The following is a 22063-nucleotide window of genomic DNA, read 5'->3' on the forward strand; positions in this document are numbered from 1 at the left end:
TCCCCCCGTACAGGTATGACTACACCTAGAATGCTACATTCATTTCTGTGCACCTCAATGCCAGAAATCATCAGAAATATTGAAGGGAGTTCAGAGACAAAGGCAACAATGTTTGAGGAGCAGTTGGAATTGACTATTGAGGACTGTTTAAATATTCTATGAACTCTGCATCTTGATAAAGTGAATATTTAGAGGGATAAATAATGGGGAACGTATTAAAAGTAAACACTGAGGAAGGAGAGAAATTATTTAAAGTGGCATAACCATGGCATAACCAGGGGAAAAATGGGTTGAAATTTAGAAAAGGAAATTTTGATAAGTACTAGGAAAAACTTCACAGTGACATCTGTTGGATTATATAATATCATTTCTTGAGTGAAGTCATGAAAACACAGTGCCTTGAGACCTTTACAACAGGAATTGTATTAGGAAAATACATTGTAGGGTCAATTCTATGGCATAACATTCCTGGGCTTAATTCTGTGATATCAAAATAGAGGAAGAGGGAAGTTTTATCATTCCACATTACATTTATAAGTATAACTGTCACTATTTATATTAATCTATTTTTATAAGAACAGATATATGTGGTACTACAGTACTACAAATGAGCAAATTGATGTATATAAAATCACTAAAACCTCCATTAATTATTTGAAATTGATGTTTTTGAGGTTGGGAAATGTTTTGTTTATTTTTTTTCTGTATGTCACATATATCTGTAATTAGTAATAGGTGGAGATAGTGAACTTGTACATATTAAGGATCATAGTGGAATGAGATTGGTTCATTTATATTTGATGTAAAATGGGATGTTAGGGGGAATGGGAGGGTAGGCGAAAAGCCAGTTTCATACCTCCTGTGCTTAGAAGAACAGAAGGGAGAAAGGGATCCTAGATTCCTTAGTAGAAAAACAGTTTAATTTTATGTAGCTTAGTGCAGGATATTCCTTAGCAAAATCAAGGCTGTTTAGCATATGTAGTTTCTGTTGGTTCCTTTGTAAGGTTTCCTTACTTTGCTAGAAATGGATGGAGTTAGAAATTTGAGGAAAATCAAATGAACTGAAAATAATGACACTGAGAGAGCAGAAAGGTATAGCATCAAAAATGTACACATACCTGGGACACTGAAATGCAGCAATATGACTTTTCTTTCAGAATAATCACAATTAGTACATGATTTATTGTTGATAATGCACCCTCAGCTAGTCATTCAAAAAACAGAGTTAAGAAACAGATATGGAAACAAGTCTGCTAGTATAAAATTGTAATTTGCCCTATTGGTTGGGTAACTTAATGAGAAGCTGCTACTTTTGTGGCTTTTGTGGGCTGATGCTGCTAGTGACCAGCATCAGTTTTATACTAAGTCAAAGTTTCACATAATGTATTTTTCATTCGTAGTTCAATTGGACCAGGCCTATTCATGTGAGTAAGTACTACCTAAAAGGATTAAGAATTGCAGAGTTGGGTCTTTAAACACTGTCTGCCCAGTTCAAATCTGATATAAGTGGATTCAGTCCCATTGACTGGAAGGAAAAAAACTCACTAATGATTGGGAGAGAGGAGACAAAGTGTGATGCAGTTAGTGAATAAACATAATAAATGCCAATATTTTGCATCACCAAATGTACTTTAAGTGAACTACAATTCTTAAAATAAATTATTAGTATTAATTCAGAATGTATTAAGAACTGCACAGTAGCATATGAAAAATAATGACGTTTTATCACTATGAGACTCACAGTACAGCATGTTTGTGTTACATTTTTTGCTGAACTGCAGAGGCAAACACTTCTACCCCAATATAACATTGTCCTCAGGAGCCAAAAAATCTTACCGCATTGAAGGGTGAAACCATATTATATCGAACTTGCTTTGATCCCCCGGAGTGCGCAGCCCCGCCCCCCCAGAGCACTGCTTTACCGTGTTATATCTGAATTTGTGTTATATCGGGTCGCATTATATCGGGGTAGAAGTGTATATAGAAGCAGAGGAAAGGGGAAGAGGAATAATAATTTGTGAGAGAAGTTATGAGTTTGCTGGTATATTTTGGAACTTGATTTCAGAATCCATGTGTCCTCTTCCTCCCTTCATTTTATTGCAGAAGTGACATACAGAGATGAGAGGCTGCTTAATAGGGACAAAGAGGAGATGAAAACAATTATAAACAAAAGCAGAGCAAGGGTAGTCTGCAACCACATACAAAGATAGGTTAGTTCTCATGGTATTGCTTGGACAACAGAGAGGTTACCGAACATATTGATACACCTGAATGATGTTCAGTCCTTAGCCAAATCTGTCATGTTACAAGGTAGGATGACTGACACTTTCCAGCCATCATGTTCTAGTCTTCTGGGGGGAGGGAGGCATCTTTTCCATCCTGCTTTCATTGGGTTAAGTTCAAAGACGATTCTTGCAAGTTGTAGGCAATTTGGAGTAGATGACCAAATCACCGTAGAGAGCGTTGGGAAACTGTTTGAGAAAGTGGGACCTGTTTAATTTGAAAACGGATCTCTTAATTCATCTTGAATTCACACCATTTGATGTTTTCCATCATTTGGAGATGTTTCATCTGAATGATGTCCAACTTCTTTTCAATCTTGACAGTGAGGAGCCATGTTTTAGTCCCATATGTTGGAATAAAGACCACCAAAGCATTAGATATTCTCAGCTTTGTCTCTCTACTTATCAGGGTGTTCAGCTAACAAAAGATGTTTTTGATGAGGTGCCCCATTTCTGACTACACTTTTGTAGTGTGGTTTTAATGTTCTTTCTCAGTGCTGTCATGTTATAGACAACAAAACAAAGATTAGTAAAAATATTGACAATCTCAAAAGGGTGGTTGCCTATCAAGATGCTAGAGACCTCAGCATGTTTTGAAATTTCTGAATGGAAGGATTTTGGTTTAACCTCAACTAATTTTAAGACCAAGTTTTGACACAGAGCTTTCCAGGGTTTTAAGTGCTGTAGCTAGCTTGTTCATTGATTCAACAACTAGTGCTATGTTGTTAATAAAACTGATGTCAGTGAGGTTCTTATCAAGGTGTATGCCTAAAATGCGTTTACTTGGTATCTGGTCAAGCACATAGTATATGATGGCATTGAAGAGTTCTGGGATGGCAACACATCTTTGTCAAACAGTCTCATTTGCTGCTTGTACATTTCCAGAGTGATAAAATAATAACAGTATCTTCAGCCACAAAAGAATAGCTGGTCCAGTGGTCTCTTTTGACCTTAAAGTCTATGATGGAAATAATTTGTGGTTGGTATTACTGAGATTGGCAGACCACAGTTGCTGATGGAAGATTTCCAATGACAAGAATTTAATTAATCATCTTCTTTGTTCGGCCGTTGTTACTCGACCAGGTAAATCAGTGAATTAGTTTCCTGTAAAACCAGGTGTTTATAACGACAAGCTCATGAGAAACACACAACTGTTAAAGGCAGTTGCCATTGTGGTTTAATGTATCCAAGACAATATGTCCAATAACGTTTTTCCGTGCTCCACTGGAGCTACCAACAGTAGTATTAAAGTTCCAAAGGAGAGTGACTAACAGACTTTATGGACAGAAGGGACCATCATAATCATCTAGAATGACCTGCTCATTGCAGGCCATAGAACCTCACTTAGCCACTCCTGTAATAGTCCTAAAAACGTGATTTAAAGACTTCAAATTACAGAGACTCCACCATTTTCTTTATTTCAAACCAACAAGTGACATGTGCCCCATGTTGTAGAGGAAGGCAAAAAACCCTCAGGGTCTCTGCCAATATGGGATAATACCTTCTTGTCCCCAACTATGGTGATTAGTTAGAGCCTGAGCACGTGGGCAAGATCCACCCACCAGACACCTTGGAAATAATTCTCTATAGTAACTCATAGCCCTACCTTTCTAGTGTTCCATCTCCTGCCATTGGAAATATTTGTTAACAGTAGTTGCAGATGAGCCATATGCCATAGCAAAAATTATTGTTGTTAGTCCCTAAGTGCATGACCTTGCACTTTGCATTATTAAATTTCATCCCATATCTATTACTCTAGTTTTCAAGGTCACCCAGATCTCGTTGTGTGATATTCCGGTCCTCCTTCATATTGGCAATAGCTCCCAACTTTGTGTCATCTGCAAATTCTGTTTGCCACTCCCAATTTTTGTGCCAAGGTCATCAATGAAAATGTTTAATAAAATTAGTTCCAAAATTGATCCTTGAGGAACTCCATTAGTAATTTCCCTCCAGCCTCACAGTTCACCTTTCAGCATGCCTGTTGTAGTCTCCCCTCTAACCAGTTCCTTACCCTCTTTTTGATTCTTGTATTAATTCTCATCTTCTCCAATTTAACTAATATACTAATATGATACTACTATTAACTGTATCAAATGCTATACTGGATACAGATACATTAGATCTACTGTATTTTCTTTGTCTAGAAAATCATTTTTTTCAAAGAAAGAGATCAGGTTGGTTTGGCATGATCTGTCTTTTGTAAAACCATTGTTATATTTTATTTCCATTTTCCACTATATTCTTAACTACTCTCTCTTTCAAATTTGTTCTAAGAACTTGCATACAATAGAGGTCAAACTAACAGGCCTGTAATTTCCCAGATCACTTTATTTTCCTTTCTTAACTATAGGGCTGTATTTGCAGTTTTCCTCCTTTGAGTTTATGGATTCATTACAAGTCCTTGCTATTGGGCTTGCAATTTCATGTGCCAGTTCCTTTAATATTCTTGGATGGAGATTATCCAGCCCCTCTCATCCCCGTTTGCTCCCATTGAGCTGTGTGAGTTTGGCTTCCACCTTGGATGTGGTAATTTCTACTTCCATATCCTTCCTCCCATTAGCCACCTTGTCATGCTTCCAAATTCCTCATTACCCTTATTAAAAACTGAGGCTAAGTATTTAAGTGTTGGGCTATACCTGGAATATCTTTAATCTCCATCCCTCCTCAGTACTTGGTGGTCCCACTTCTTCGTTCCTAGTTTGCTTTTTATTTATATGGCTAAAGAACCTTTACTTTTAGTTTAAATTTTCTTTCAAGGTCCAATTCTGCTTCGCTTTTGGCAGTTCTCACTGTTTCCTTACACTTTCTGACCTTCAAGAGATAACTCTCCTTTCTGATTCATTCTTTCTTCCATTTCTTGTAGGCTTCTGCTTTCTCTTAACCTGTCTGAGGTGCTTGTTCATCCAGTTTGGTCTGCAGTCCCTTCCTACAAATTATTTCCCCCCTTGTTTGTGGTGTTTCAGATAGTTTCTACAATTTTGATTTAAAGTAATTCCAGGCCTCCTCCACATTCAGATCCTTGAGTTCTTCAGGCCAGTCCACTACCCTAACTGATTCCCTTAATTTTTTAAAGTTTGCCCTTTGGAAATCAAGGACTCTCCTTGCAGATCTATTTTTGTTAATTCAGATTATCTAAATGGAAGGATAAACTCGGGAACCAAGTTTGTTCTCTACAATCAGTTTTTCTATTAGGTTCTCTCTACATACCAATACTAAATCTAAAATGGCATCACCTCTTGTTGGTTTGGTGATTATTCGGTAATACCGTGATTCGAGATAATTGAAAGAAGAGAGCAGAGTTGATTATAGAACTCTGCTTTGTTTCTTCAGAAGCTTTGTTAGTTGGAGCACAGAAAATAATTTTCCATATTCTGTGCTTATGCTGAAGCTCATCGTTAAGTAGGTGACTGGAAATGGGTGTAAATGATCAAATCAATTTAAAGATATAATTTTAAGAAGAAGTCCCACTTCTTTTCTTGTATTGGAAGCACCTGCCCATATAAGATAGTAGTTGTTTAGTCTTGCCTTGCTGCCATCTTTAAGGTTGGTTTCAGTGAGGCCAGTGATTGATATCTTTACCTGGACATTTCTCTGAGAAGCAGCTCTTTTGAGCCTTCTTTATTCGGGATTAACACATGCCATATCCCAATATGTAAAAGACCCCTTTCTTATGAGATTAATGTTTACAGGTTGCAAATCAGGTTGAATTGAGGCAAACACATTTGTGGCTTTTATAGCAGTTGGGTTTGGGTGGCAGGTCACTAGCCTATCTGACCCTACACCTGGGTCCCTCAGGAAAAGATGGGAGCCCTCAGGTGGACTCCATCCACTTGGAGTTGGAGCTGCCTTTATAAAGGTAGAAAATATTAAATAAATAGGAATAAACATTAGTCTTTCTATAATAGTTTAGGATACCTTTGCTTCATCAGAGAAAAGTGGGTATTGTGTCTTTAAACTGGGGATGTAAAATTGCAGAGAGTAATGAGTATGTATTCCTCTGATCCCTTAATGTACTTGATGTGAGGTTCCTCTTTCATCGTAGCTAACATACTGTCCATTAAATGTGCTGCAGCAACATCATTAGTGGCTTCAAAGTGCTCCTGCATGCATCAAATTTTTTCTCTAGCAGGTGAGTGAGAGGGATGATTAGCTAAGACTAGTATCTGTCACTCACAACTTCTGTGATCTTCTGTAAAGGTTTGTGGTTGGTATGTAAGCTCTCCATAAGACTCCATTGATGTCAGATACAGAATGACCATCGCCCTTTTGCAGCATTCAATGTCACAAATAGCTTTATGCTGAAAGAATCACCTGGGCATATGCAAGACAGAATCCAACCTAGTCGATATCTCCTGTCTGAGCTGGTGCCAGGGAAGACTGCTTTGTTACAGCAGTATTTGCCAGATGATACCGACTGTAAAAAAACAAAGGCAAAAAAAAAAAAACCTTCCTGGCCATAAGTCATCAAACATATTACCTATAAGTTTGAGTTTTCTGAGTGATTAGGTTAAGACACAAAAATGTTTAATAACATGTACCATAATGCTGTATATCCAGAAGAAGCAAGGTGAAACCCCCCTGCGCTGCATGTTCTGAAGGGACTAATATTGACAGCAATTCTAGCCTGTGTAGCATGGGGTAAATTAGGCAGTCTCATTGCTGCCAGTGTTCTGTGCTCAAATATTTATTTTGTACAAAAATACCCTGTTAAAATAATACAAGACTAGAAATCAACTTTAAAATTTATCGAATATATTACATTATATAATCTAAGGGAAATATTACTGGGGAATGTCTTTCTATAGGCCAGGGGTAGGCAACCTTTCAGAAGTGGTGTGCCAAGTCTTCATTTATTCACTTTAATTTAAGGTTTTGCGTGCCGCTAATACATGTTAACGTTTTTTAGAAGGTCTCTCTCTATAAGTCTGGGGTGTGTGTGGATGTGCAGGGCAGAAGGCTGGGTGTTGGGGGGACTCGAGGTCAGGGCAGAGGGCTGGGGGTGTGTGGAGGTGCAGGGCAGAAGGCTGGGGTGCTCGGCTCGTGGGGGTGCTCCCAGCCCTTGGCCCTGAGCCACTCAGGGCAGGGGGATGGGAGGGATATGCCCTGTTCCACCCCGTTCCTCAAGGCCTGTCCCTACCTCTCTCTGCCTCCTCTATGGAGCAGTGACCAGGCTGCCGCTTGGCTCTGCTCCGCTCCTCCTCCCCCTCGCAAGGGCCATCGCCGGCAGAGAGAGGGAGGGGGAGGAAGAGGGGCCGGAATGCACCACGCTGGGGGAAGAAGCGGGGATGAGGGGAAGCTTGGCTGCCGCAGGGCCAAGCTTCTGCCTCCTGCCCCTGCAGGGGAGAGCGGTGGGCGGGGGGCTGAGTGGGGCGGGGCCCCCCAGCTCTACCCTGCCGGGGCAGGAGGCAGAAGCTTGGTCCTGCGGCAGCCAAGCTTCTCTCCTCCCCTGTTTCTTCCCCCAGCATGGCGCTTTCCGGCCCCTCCTCCCCTCCTCCTCCTCTCACCGGGCAGGCAGTGTGGCACTCAAAATCGGCTCGTGTGCCGTGTTTGGCACGCGTACTGTAGGTTGCCGACCCCTGCTATAGGCAAATAGAATATTTCCCTCTCCCTGGTGGCCCTTTTGCACTGTCTAAACTGATGCAAACAGTTAATAAAACCATCTTCCAAGATTATTCGTAGCATAGGAGGCCTTCTACAGGAACCGTAGAGTCAGCTTTGCTGGCTGTATGTCTTGCTTTCTCTTCTCTCAGGAGGACCCAGTGCAGGGAGCATTCTAGGGCAGTCCAAGGGCAGCAGGAAGAGAAATAGGGTAAATCCTACACCATGCTGCTTCAGTGTCCCATGTGGGTCATTGTAGAGGGGGCTTAGATTAGGGCAATCCCTGAATAAAGCTGCTACCTTCTCGCTCTCACAGAAACACACAGATGAATTTAGCCCAAGATCCCTGTGAGCACTATTTATTCCTGAGCTCCCAAATGTAGGCTTTTATAATGGCAACCACAGGTGAACTAAGCCCTTCACTTCTGCCACCTCTTTATCTTTAAGAAGATCCCTTCTAAAATTGTATCCAGCTGCATTATTAATTCCTTGGCTATAGTTTGTAGCAGGCTTTGCATTTAGGGAGTACATGGAAATGCAATTTTGGCTGTCTCCTGCACCCACTTTGCACATTGAGTGCCTGCTGAAGACCCATTCACTGTCTAGCTATAGCCAATGACTGCTGACAATAGACAAGAGTACAGTACATAGATAATTGGATAAACTAGTGATCTAGGTGGGCAGTAGTTGAGAGAACAGTATTAGAATTGTGAAGTTAGGATTAGGGGAGCATTTGCTGAACTGGCTCCTTCAGTCTCTCAGATGGAGGCCACTAACAGTTTCCAAAATCTGGTTTAAATTCACTCTTGTGCACCACTGGGTCCCACTGGGAGTATTTCAGAGTGTGCTCAATTTAATTTTTGATGTCAGTTGGTTGTTTTATTGTCTTGCTTTTTAATGAACACAGTAATATTACATTTTGGTATAACATTTGTATTGTCTGTTTTTTTATATGTCACAACTTAATACTGTATGTTCTGAATAGCAGTCTCTTTTTTTTATCAAAGGGGTAGCCATGTTAGTCTGGATCTGTAACAGCAGCAAAGAGTCCTGTGGCACCTTATGCATCTGAAGAAGTGGGTATTCACCCACGAAAGCTCATGCTCCTATACGTCTGTTAGCTTATAAGGTGCCACAGGACTCTTTTATTTTTTGTTAGGCAATGTATTGTTTATCGGAGAATCTTGTGCTGATCATTAACTGTTTAAGCCTTGAGCATGAAAGTCTTGTGTGGAGTATAAGGTTGTTTGTTGTGTGGAGTTGTTTGTAAACAGAGGCTGCATTTGGGTGCAAGTAACATGTCTTCTGTAAATCTCAAAACCCCTGGGTTTACACTGCCTACTTCACAAGTGCACAGGTTAAGAAAGTGGGCATGGGCAGAAAATGGCCTTAAACATAAATCTGATCATAATGAAATATTTAACTACACATTTGCCTTTCAAACTTTAGTCCAGTTTACTAGGCAGGCATAACTTTATTTGGAATTTTCGAAAGTGCTTAATCAGGGTAGGTTCCTAACTTCATAGAAGTCAATGGGAGTTGAGAATCATATTTCCAAAGGTATTTAGGCACTTAAAGAGGACGTTTGCGGCCTAGGGAGATTTTCAAAAGCACTTAAGTAGGTTAGGCTCCTAATCCATGGTATCTAGGTGCCTAACCTCTTTAAGCACTGCCCTAGGTTAGGGTTACCAATTTTCTAATCGCACAAAACCGAACACCCCTGCCCCGCCCCCACTCGCTCCATCCTCCCTCCCTCCGTCGCTCGCTCTCCCCCACCCTCACTCACTTTCACCAGGCTAGGGCAGGGGGTTGGGGTGTGGAAGGGGGTATGGGCTCTGGGCTGGGGGTGCGGGCTCTGGGTGGGTCCAGAAATGAGGGGTTCAGGGAGAGGGCTTCGGGCTGGGGCAGGGGATGGGGATGTGGGGGTGGTGGTAGCGAGGACTCCGGCTGGGGCAGCAGGCTCTGGGGTGGGGCTGGTGATGAAGGGTTTGGGATACAGGAGGGGGCTCTGGGCTGGGCTGAGGGGTTCGGAGTGTGGGAAGAGGTGTGGGCTCCGGCTGGGGGTGTGGGATCTGGGATGGGGCCGGGGATGAGGAGTTTGGGATGCAGGAGGGGGCTGGGGCAGAGGGTTTGGGTGTGGGCTGGGTGCGAGGGGTGAGGGGTCCTGGTGGCGCTTACCGCGGCTCCCAGGAAGTGGCTGCCAGGTCCCTGCAGCCCCTAGACACATAGGCATCAAGGGAGACTCCATGCGCTGCCCATGCGCCCGCAGGTACCGCCCCTGCAGTTCCCATTGGTCGCGAGCCTCATGAGTCATGGGGCTGCAGGGACCTGGCAGTCGCTTCTGGGAGCCGCGCAGAGCTAGAGCAGGCAGGGAGCCTACCTTAACCCCGGGTGTCTGCTGCACCACCGACTGGACTTTTAATGGCCCTGTGAGCGGTGCCGATCGGAGCTGCCAGAGTCTCTTCTCGACTGGGTGTTCTGGTTGAAAACTGGATGCCTGGCAACCCTACCCTAGGTGCCTGTCTTCATCTTTAGATGCCTAAATACCTTTGAAAATTTGTCTCTATGTGCCTAAGCTGCTGAGGCACTTTTGAAAGTCCCATTATTGGTGGCTGTAGAGTAGCAGTCTCATTAATGCAGAGTCAGGTTCATCCTGCTTTTCTGGTCCTGCTCATCACTTTTTACCTTTCCCTTATCCAGTTTATGCAAGAGCTAGTGCAAGGAAAATAGATGTATGTTGAAAGTGTGGAAAGGATAAGAACCCTGATCATATAGTTCTGTACAAACTGTAATTCGAGTAAAACCCTCTCAAGAACATCACAAAGGTAGTAAATAATAGTTTGGAAGTGGCCAAAACATGGATCATCAGTTTAGTGTCAGAGACAAATGGAGCTGAAAGTTTGGAGATATAATTAGGTTGTAGACAGAGGTTCTAACTATAGCTGTTATATGTTTTTCAAAGAACATGACCAAATTGCAAATAGTGCTGTGAAACCCTAATAATGCCTGCTAAAGTAAAATGGCTAATGTAGCCTATAATGTCACAAGAAAGAGCTGTGACTCTAATTCTAGAAGCCCAATATAACAAACATTCTGTTTTGTGCTTTTGATTAATACACTCTATGCAACATTTTTCTTTAAATCCAATTATGTGAACTCACTCCAGTTTCTACTGGAGAGATGTGCATATTGCCTCACCCACCATCACCATCACATCTGGCTAGGGTTGCCAGGTGTCTGGTTTTTGGCTGGAACGCCTGGTCAAAAGGGGACCCCTGGCGGCTCCGGTAAGCACCGGTGACTGGGCCGTTTAAAGTCTGGTTGGTGGTGCAGCGGGGCTAAGACAGGTTCCCTGCCTGCCGTGGCTCCGTGCAGCTCCTGGAAGCAGTGGCATGTCCCCACTCCAGCTCCTACGCATAGGGGCAGCCAAGGGGCTCCGCACGCTGCCCCCGCCCCAAGCACTAGCTCTGCAGCTCCCATTGGCCGGGAACTGCGGGCAATGGGAGCTGCGGGCCCGGCGCCTGCAGAAAGTGCAGTGCACAGAGCCACGTGGCCGCACCTCTGTTTAGGAGCCAGAGGGGGGACATGCCACTGCATCCGGGAGCTGCTTGAGTTAAGCGCCACCCGGAGCCTGCCCCCCGAACCCTTTCCCACGCACCAATCCCCCGCCCCAGCCCTGATCCCCCTCCCGCCCTCTGAACCACTTGATCCCATCCTGGAGCACCCTTCTACACCCCAAACCCCTCATCCTCATCCCTATCCCAGAGTCTGCACTCCGAGCCGGAGCCCTCACCTCCCCACACTCCAACCCTCGCTCCAGCCCGGAGACCTCTCCTGCACCCTGAACATCTCATTTCTGGTCCTACCCCGGAACCGGCATCCCCAGTCCAGAGTCCGTACCCTCTCCCACACCCCAATCCCCTGCCTCAGCCTAGGGCCCCTCCCATACTCCAAACCCCTCGGCTCCACCCCCAAGCCCAGAGCCCACTGCTCCACTCCAAACCCCTAATCCCTGGCCCCACCCCAGAGCCCACACTCCCAGCAGGAGTCCTCACCTACTCCCACACCCCAACCACCTAAACCAGCCAGGTGAAAATGAGCAAATGAGGAAGGGTGGGGAGAACGAGCGGCAGAGGGAGAGGGGATGGAGTGAGCGGGGGGTGGGACCTCAGAGGAGGGGCTAGGCAAGGGTGTTCATTTTTGTGTCAGTAGGAAGTTGGCAACCCTACATCTGGCAATCCTTTGTGTTTCTTAGTACAGAGGACAGGATTGACTCAGCATTATAGATTCAGCTGACATTGATTTCTGGAAGTAATCATTCCTGAATAGGATAGGGACTGTTAAATAGGTTGCAGTACCACTCCCCCGGTGTATCTTTAAAAATAATATTATTTAACAGCACAGGTGTTCATGGCACTTTACAGGCATATAAGGTACAATCCTGGCCCTGAGGAGCTACAATTTAGTACTCCCACAGAGAGACATCTAAAGAGGAGAAAAGGAATCTAGGAGCCTCTTCCCTAACCTCCATCACAACTGTATTTAACCAGGTCCAAAAAAATCTTAATGATAGTGCTAGGTTGCAAGGCTAGCTAGTGTTTCCTGTAATATTGTACTGCACAAAAGGGACCCAATTCACTGGTGCCCACATAGTTCTCTTGTAATTATTATTCCACCAAAGGGGTCACAAAACAATCATAAGGGCCCCTTCACTCCACACCACATATATTTTAAGAATAATAACAAATAAAATTGTTTTGTGCATTTTAGGGTGGTCATATAGAAGAGATGACTTCTCTTCTGACCTAGCACAATAAAAACAATCACTTATTGCTGTTGAAATGGTCAAAATGTGCACTTTTGGAAGGAGATCACTTAAAAAGGAATTTGATTAGAAATGTATTACAACATGTACTTTTCCATAGAATTGAAACTTGAGCTCTAATGGTTAACCTGTGGAATTCCATATATCCTTAAACATTCATGCATATTTTGGAACCACCCCCTTTCAAGACTTTCATTTGTTAGAAAGTATTCTGACCTAGGCTCTAAGAAGGAAATAATAGTCATTCAGTAGTTTCATTGTGGCCTCGTGGATAATAGTAAGAGAAAGGAAGACAAGACAAAAGCGAAACTCCAAATTTCTAGAACATTTAAAGATCTTTGAAAAGTTTATGCACAAGCAGAGTTAATGCTGTCATGCACCAAAGTGCCAAAGATCTAGCAGTGAAGAATATTAATCCACTTTTATAAAATCAAAGGGTTCATATTTTTTACTGTAAAGAAATAATTTGAATAAAATTTGACCCTTTCTACAATTGTCTGTGGGTCAAATTGAACCCACCATTAAAATTCTCTAATATCTTTCTTGTATTAGCATTTCAAAACTCAATTTAAATATTCACAGAGCTCTTTTTTAATAAACTTAACAAAATTCAGGTAATTTCCTTCAACTTTCTTGATTGAAGGAAGGCAGTGGGTACAGATATAAAAAAGATGTACAGCTACGAGCAAAACCTGAAATCAATTATATATACGAAATAACATAACACATGGAAAGAAATTAATCAAAAGGAAAAATTTCTACTATATGATTCTCTTGGTCTGCTACCTGCAGGCAAAGAACGTAAATGAAAAAAAATCAACATTCTTCTTGCAGATAAGGGAAAAAATTAATAAAAATGTTTCCTTCCGACCAGATCCCCTGATGCAACTTGTGTTAAAAGTAAGTTGCTGCAGGAAGAACTTGCTCATTTAAAATAAATCTATCTGTATGTGTGTGTGTGTGTGTGTGTGTGTGTGTGTGTGTTGTGTTTTACAGAAATACAGCATTATTCTTCCTGTTAAGCTCAATTACATCAGATTGTTGTGGATTAACCGTGTCCAAAGAGCACCTCTCTTCCCTACCTCATCTCATTAAATTGTTGTACACTAGGTGCACTTAAAAAGTTTCCACCAGTTTGAGATAACTGGTTCCACTAGTATTGCTCATTAAAAGTACAGTATATGGAGTATCGCTCAAACTGTCCAAATTTTTCAAAACTTAAGAAACATTTAAACTACCACCAGTGTACATAAAGCAGATATATCTGAGGAATTTAAGATGTGCTTGCAAGGTAATGAGTATCTACAAGTTGGCATCTGAGTTGAGCTGTTAAAAATCTAACATTAGGAAATCTGAGAATTGCAAAAATGATTTTGTTAAGTTTAACAGTGCACAACCATAGTCTAAAGAGAGAATAGTTTTCTTTAAGTATTAGATTGATATTATTTATCAGAATAGTAAGCATGAATAATATTTAAGTTTTTCTACTTACAGAACAAATATGGTGGTGTGTGTCTGACTGCCAATCACTTGTTGCTAGGAGTGTGCATTATAATTTTAAGATACTCATCTTACAGTTGGCTTTCTACGTATTGCTATATGCTGCCAAGCAGCAAGATACTGGAATTTAACTGCCTGGCTTGACCATTGCTTCCCATATTGGTTGGAACTGCGTAATGAAGATATTATGCTGAAATTCCAGAGGGAGGAGGAAGGCTAGCTTTGGTTTACTCTCCAGTGAAAATTGATGTCCATTTGGAATCAGCATTAACTGAGAACCAAAGTGAGTTCAGTAATTCTGAAAGATGGTCATAGAATCATGTCACATGTTTCTAGCTTGAGAGAGATAACCTAGTAGGAAAAAAATCTAAAGCGTCCTTGAAGTTGCCAGTATGAGCCAGAAGCTCTGTTTCATAAATTCTGGATGTCATTACTCAACCATATTGTCCTAGCTTGTGAGTTCCCATCCTGTGAGGAATATTATAAACTTGGTAGCCAGATGGTGGATGAATAGAGTCTTGGCGTCCTGGCCCTGAGGTAAAAGCCAAAAAATGGAAAATAGGTAACCGTAAAGGTATTACTTGTATTTCTTCTCGTTGCTGTATTGATGTTATCGTTTTACTCCCATCAACATGGGCTCATCTTCCATGTTTCAACACTCCATGTCTTCCCACTGGCGGAAGACAATGATTTGGTATTCACAGTTTTGTCCACTGTAAAGTTGGTGAACCAGTGCAATTTGAAAACCAGTTCTGTCACTCTGGGGAAAGCCAGTGATGTGCTGGAGGAGGAACTTTGGAGCATGTTTGCAGGAACAACTTGTTCAAATTTCTTTCATCAAGTTGAGGGAAAAGCCGGGATGTTTTTCTTGCTGTTGACAGAGTTCAGAACCGCTCAGGATGCTGTCAAATCATGCTGACCAAAGATGATACTTCTTGGGGCTTATAAAAATACCTTTTGAACAACAAATTATTTATCTTTGGAATGGATCAGATTATACCAGCTATTCTAACGTCCTAACATTCTTCTGATGTTTTTCAAGAGATGGAAACCCCTGGACCACTTTGTAATGTCTTCTCTTCACCCTCCACATTTAAAATGAGACAAGTTGAACACTCTGCTATCCTCTCAATATTCTTGGCTTAATCTGTAGAAACTGATCATAAACATTTCCAGCAAATTTATTGGCAAACTGCTGTTGCCTCGTTCTTTGGTTATGTTTAGAAGAAAATGTTTTTGTTTAAATAGAAAAACAAATGGTTTGAATCTCCAAAAACCATGCCCCTTCTGTCTATAAGCTTATTCACACCTGGTACCTGGGTTTTAACACAGGTTAACAGTATTATATTCATGGCAGCACATTATTGAGGGAAATTTTCAGCAAGATCATACAAAATGCATCCCATGGATCCACCAAGTTTTAAGACTCAGCAGTGTATAATGGCTTTTAGAGAAGACTTATTAAATACTACTACTAATAATAATCTCATTAGCCTCTCCCCAGCCATTCACCATCCAGGATTCCAGACATTTTGAAGCATTTTTAATTTGCTAAGAGGATTGTTTTATGATGCTGCTGTCAGAATGCTGGTTGACTAGGAAGGAAGTTAACCACTCATGACTTAATGGGTTAAGAATTTCAGAGAGACTTTCCCACAGCATTAAGCAAAACATTTAAACACATGCTTAAGGCTATCTCTTTGTGGCAAAGCACTTAAACATGTGCTTAACTTTGAGCACATGCTTAAGTGCTTTGCTGCTTACCAGTAGTCTGATGAATTGGAGCCAAAGGACTTGATTTATTGTTGAATTTCTCCAGTTTTATGCCATTCTAACCCCACTAATTTCGTTGGAGTTACATGAGTATAAAACCGGAGAAGTGAATTGGTGCCTTAGACCCAGAGTGCCTACAGGGTTAAGTGCTGTTTGTCTCACGAAGAAGCATTCAATTTTAATAGGCATTTTCTCCTTTAAAGGAATTTAGAGCTATTTTCTTATGACATTTCACTCCCATCTTGCCTTTCGGAAATGCTTTTAGTCACGTTTTTTGGACATGCCACTTGCCCTTTTAGATTTGTATTTACCTTTATCTTTAAAGAGTAGGGATCAGGGCTGTTAGTGTCGTATCTATTTTGTGCTGTACAAAAATGGTCAGTTACCTTAATTTTTATATAAATTTTATATGTATATTAAGTGAAGGTAAATATTCATGTTTTAACTGTTAAGAGACTAAACATACTAAAAAAATGTGCTTGCATGTCTTTAAATCTGATACAAATTAGGGAACTAGAGTTCAGATTTCCCCACACTGCTCTGCCAAGTGGCCTCAATCAGAAATAATTTTCTCCATGAAGGAACATGGAGTTCACTCATCAGCCTCTCCTGACTAGATATATTATTTGTATCAAATTATATGTGGTGATTTCCTGAAATGGACTACTGTGCCCACTAAGCCACACAGCTTCTTTACTGAATTCACTCCTTCATTGTTGTCATTAATTTTACTTAAGTTTCTGGTGTCTATTGCCCTTATTTTATTTATTTTTAATTGTTAGTTTAGGATTATGGACATCTGAATAAAATTGGTTATAAAAAACCACAAAACCACAAATTAATATGGAAGGTGGAAACTGAGATCTGCTCTTTAGTAAACATTTCTCCAGCTTTCAGTTTGAAATCTTGGGGAAGAAATGGAGAATTCAGTTGCCTACACAGTAGCTTCTTTAAGATCAGAAACTAAGCTTTTTTATCGAAGTGTATTTGGAAATTCTTAACTGCTTATCAAGTTATCTAAATAATCTGAAACACTTGAGGTTCACCTTTTCCTAGATTACATCTAATGTTTTTACACAGCCCTCCTACGAAAATACTATAAAAATCAAAACACAAGTTTATGGAAGTGAGAATAAAAGACAAAAATCTGCCATATTCCCTTGGAATTAACCATTTAACTAAACTCCTAAATCTTCTGGGATTTAAATTTTATTATTTGATTTCAAGGATCTAATCCCATCACAAGCCAGTTGGCACTCACATCAAAGAAGAGTTTTAGGAGTTGGAATTATTTTGATTTGCACTGTTGCTGCTTTATTTTATGTTTTGCTGGTGTCAATATTTCACACTCAGCCAACTCTGTTTTTAATACATTTTTCAACAACATAAGGAATGGCGCTTGTCACTGTTGAAATAAATGACAATAAAATAGGAACATAAATAATGTATGTATACTATAATTGTACAGTAAAATGAAAAGCATGATTAATAACTGATAACATCATTACATTAAAGCAAGGAATTAAAAGGAAGCACAATGTAGTCTAAACTCACTCTAGGAATCGGCCCCACTGGGGGCCTCAAGCAGGAATATTTTTGGGGCCTCCCCACTCAACACATGCTAATAATTAATAGGGGCCACTTTGAGCTGCTGGGGGCCCTAAGCAATTGCTTAGCCTGCTTATGCCTAGCACCAGCTCTGCTAGGAACTGATGAAGCTGCAATCAGTAATCTAAAATGCTGTAAGTAACATCAGCAAAATTAGTGAAAGCAGCCAATTGAGGGAAAAACACCACATCAGAGAAAACTCAGAACTTCCACTCTTTTTAATATCATATTTATTGTTGTCCTTGTGACTTTAATTTTAAATTAAGATAGTTCCATTCAAATTACCAATTTAAAATTCTGGACAGGATCGATTTCAGTGGAACTACTTACAGAGTAAGGTAGCATGAATTAGGATAGCAGAATTGGGTGCAGGATCAATTTTTAAATGGATTAATAATGAAATACAATGCTATGGAATCATTAAAATTAGAAAAAAATATCTACCTGATTAACCCCTAGCTGAATGTAACCATTCATTTTCAGTAAAGGTCAGCATAGTTTTTTTTTGGGACTGACTTTCGTCTCTGAGCATTGTGTATGTGGATGATTCTTTGATCTGTGCCTGCAGATGTCTAGGTAGGCAAGCATTTCTTCATTAGAGTACACATATTGGGGATTTGTTTATCGGCATCTAGATGTGTATCACAAAATAAAACCACATTCAGATGTACACCTACAATCTGTGATTTTGCGTGCATGTGATGAAATTTACACTTCTCTAGCCAGATGCATACACAAATTGGGAAATTATATATGTGTTTCTGTATTTGGCATCTACCCACAAAAATGTTTGATAAAAATGTTTTTAATCTGAGCTTCATTTAAACCAACCAACCACCATAACTTCAACCCCCTTGCTGCTTTTTGGATCTACTATGTCCTCCTCTCTATCGACATCTGTTGAATTATATGTGACATTCTGTGTACTACTTGAAAATAATGTTAATGTGTCTTATAAAGTGAATATTTCCAGGACTGCCATAAGTGAATACATACAGACTACATATCTATTCTTTTCCTTAATTTATAATGGTAATTATTAGGGTGCTGACTACATACTGGTGACCCCTTCAAAGAAATTGGTTTTAACATCTCTAAACAGGCATAAATATCACCTCACACATGCAAACTGAATTGCTCAGATATTCTTAATATATTTTCCAAGCAATTCTTATTTGGAAATTAAAATTACTATAAGCTAATGTTTCAGCAGGATGTCAGATTGCTGAAATGTGGGCTGTTATGTTTCATTCAAATAAAAACTGCTTGAAAAATACATTGAAGACATATGACCAGTTTTGGCAAGATATGGAACATGATGTTTATGCCTGTTTATAGATGGTTGGAGTTACACACACCCACACTGCTCCCCTCCACTCTCTTCGATCCACACAAAGATAAAATCCTCTTAGCAACAGTTTCATTGTTTAATAGAATCAGAATACGGTAGAAGGCACTTTTAGTAGATCATCTGTTGCAAACTGCAAGATTTCTGTGTATCAATTTAAATGCTACACTTTCCCCACTTACAATGACTAATTATGAAAATCTCTTTAACATTTGTGTTCTTTTGTTCACTTACCTTACCTAAAGATGCAGGAACACTTTAAAAGCTCTAATTTAACCTCTTGGTGTTTTATAGGGTTTATGGATGAATGCCTTTGCACAAAAATCATTATAAAATTAAAAAATGAACGTGTCTTCAATAAATATCTGGAAAAGAGAGATGAGAATAACCAATAAAATTTATTTGTCATTTTCCAACCTGGCAAAAGTGCCATCATTTTATATACTCATATTTAAAATTGCATAATTTGCGGTGGGTGTTTTTGAAGTTGCATTTTAAAACTGAAATTAGAAGTCATGTAAGGTGTCTCACTGATAGCACTGGAGATTGAAGTTCTATACATATATGGAATGCCAAAGACATTCCAAGTTCTCCCCAGATTCCCTGCCAATATGTGCTCAAACTTTTTTTGGAATAACCTTCCCCCTCGCCCCCCCAGATATGAGATGGTGTCCATATCTCTATATCCATGCCCACTCAACTACAGGCTTTCCCAAGACTGCCAAAAAATGCAGGTGATGATAATGGCACATTTTTGATAATATGCAAATAATTTCTTTGGGCATAGATTCAGTCTTTAAGAGAAAGGTCTAGATTGTGCAACCCTTACTTTATACTGGTGAGTATGTCCTCAGACAAGTGGACCCGTTGTGTCAGATTCTCAGGAAGTGTAAATTGGCATAGTTCCATTGAAATCAATGCCAGCTGGGAATCTCTCACCCAGGGATTTCAGTAAAGACAAATATCATATTTCTGAGAGCAAGGGTTGCACAATCTAGCCAAAAATGAATTTGACTACTTTGATGCAATGGGGGCAATCACGGATTCCTAATAAATCATAAGAAATTCCAGTACAGTCAGTATTCTGTTTCTTTTAACAACTTTATTCTTCCCTCTTCATTTAATGCAATAGGACCATTTATGTACTGCATCTCAATATTATAGAAGTATTAAAAATAATACTGGAAAACTATCCTATAAGTACAAATTCCATTTTTTCATTAGAGAACTAGCTTTCATTTTAGCAAGAAATCTTCAGTCAATTATAAATGGGGCAATGCTTTCATTAGTGAGAGAAAGGTGTAATTTTTCTTCAAGTCTTAACCATGTATTTTGAAATCTCTTTTGAAATCCACTTTTAATATGAATTTTGAAAAGTATAGAATTTATTAAAATCGCACTTCAATTAAAATACATTCCATTATTTCCAATCTCTATTAAAATCTCAGGTAAAATTGTACATCTGTGAAAGATGTCTTTACCAGGTAGTTAATATTAACAAATGAACATAAAGTGTACTCATTATTTGCTCATCAGGAAATTTGACCTTGCCCCCGGGCTAGTAGTGACAAAACATAGTTACCATCTGTTGGGTGTTTGGTCTATGTGAAATGAATTGGTAATCTCAGTCCAGTTTCTGTCAGCTGTGTGTCCACAAAACAAAAAAATCAGCAGAACTGCCACTGACTGGTACCCCATTAAAGAGGTATCAAGACTTCGTGCCAAGGACTTAGTGGCCATAGAGACTACAGAATTATTTTTAACTGGTCTCTTCAGAGCAGAGTTGAGGCCCAATGGCAGGGCAATGTGGGAAAACTTGCATTGTCGCTGCCTGTGCTTTAACTATTCAAAGAATAGATGACTCAGGTCTGTAAAGCAAATTTAATGAGTACTAGAATTCAATGTAACATTAAAAAAATCTAACAAACACAACAACATTAAAGGGTTCTTCTTCCACATATACAAGTGGGGTTTGCATATATAACTTCCATTTCCATTGTTAGGAATGGCTGGCTTAAATACCACAACTGGATAAATGACAAAACAGATAATTTGCACATATTATTCCAAAAATATAGTAATATTTTGCATATTTGAAATATATGTGAGCTATTCACTGAGCTGGCAGAATAATGAGAAAAATCACATTATATTTTGCAATACATTGGATAATTTATCTGATAAATGTTATTTGATCATTTCTAATAAATTCCCAGCACAGCAATTGAAGAATAGACCCTAGTTGTAGAATTTAGTTGTAAGATATGAGGCTTTTATTTCATATTACTGTTAGATGATTTTGGTACAGTGTCCCTGATTCTTTTTAAAGGGCCCCTTGAGGATGCCATTGAGGATGAAGAGGAAGAGTGCCTGTCTGAAGAAAATGACATTATCTCAAAAGAAGACTTTCCACTGGAGGAAAGCTTTTCTGCAGAGTTTGAGCCTGAGAATTTGAGTTGTGAAGAAGTGGAATACTTTTGTAATAAAGGTAATGAATGAAGCACAGTGCTTGAGTGAATGAAACCGATATGTGCACATGCACTTGATCAGAAACATTTTGTGGTGTTTGAAATGCAGAAAAAGCCCTATTAATATGAAGCCCTAAATTAAGAAAATGATCAACTCTTGTTGAGTCATCTTTTAATCTGGTAGTACCGTATATACTCGTTCATAAGCTGAATATTTTTGGTAAAAGTGAAGCATCAAAAAGTGGGGGTCGGCTTATAGACAGGTCTACTCCAAAATTTGATGATTTTAAACTCTATGGAATCATTGAATTGAATATAGAATAGATTGTCATTTTGTTTACCTGGCCACTTCCCACAGCTCCCATTGGCTGGGAACAGCAAACCGCGGACACTGGGAACTGAGGGGCTCCATGTCTGTGAAAGCTCCAGGTAAACAAAACGTCCAGGCCCGCTAGTGGCTTACCCTAACGGGCCAGGAGCCAAAGTTTGCCAACCCCAAATATAGGGTCAGCTTATGAATACAGTTTTTGCTATTTTTACCTAACCATCGTGGGGGGGTGTGTGGCTTATAAATGAATGGGCTAATGAACGAGTATATATGGTGATTACTGCAAATATTTGAATATGGTAGATCTGGAACTCAGTTTCTAGAGTGTTGGTA

General features: G+C 40.1%; 1 protein-coding gene across 6 annotated transcripts in view; it reads left to right on the plus strand.

Annotated features, from left to right (window-relative positions):
• ZFPM2 (zinc finger protein, FOG family member 2) overlaps window positions 1–22063 on the plus strand; it is a 437522-nt gene that overhangs the window by 85356 nt on the left and 330103 nt on the right. For 5 of the 6 annotated variants that reach the window (XM_034763468.1, XM_034763465.1, XM_034763469.1 and 2 more), the window contains one exon: window positions 21264–21422. The exons of the other annotated variant lie outside the window; for it this stretch is intronic. In XM_034763468.1, the coding sequence (XP_034619359.1) occupies window positions 21264–21422 (159 nt within the window). The remainder of the gene's footprint in view (window positions 1–21263; window positions 21423–22063) is intronic. 6 annotated transcript variants of the gene reach the window in all.

The sequence above is a fragment of the Trachemys scripta genome, chromosome 2, assembly GCF_013100865.1.
Source record: "Trachemys scripta elegans isolate TJP31775 chromosome 2, CAS_Tse_1.0, whole genome shotgun sequence".
NCBI classification, from domain to species: Eukaryota; Metazoa; Chordata; order Testudines; family Emydidae; genus Trachemys; species Trachemys scripta.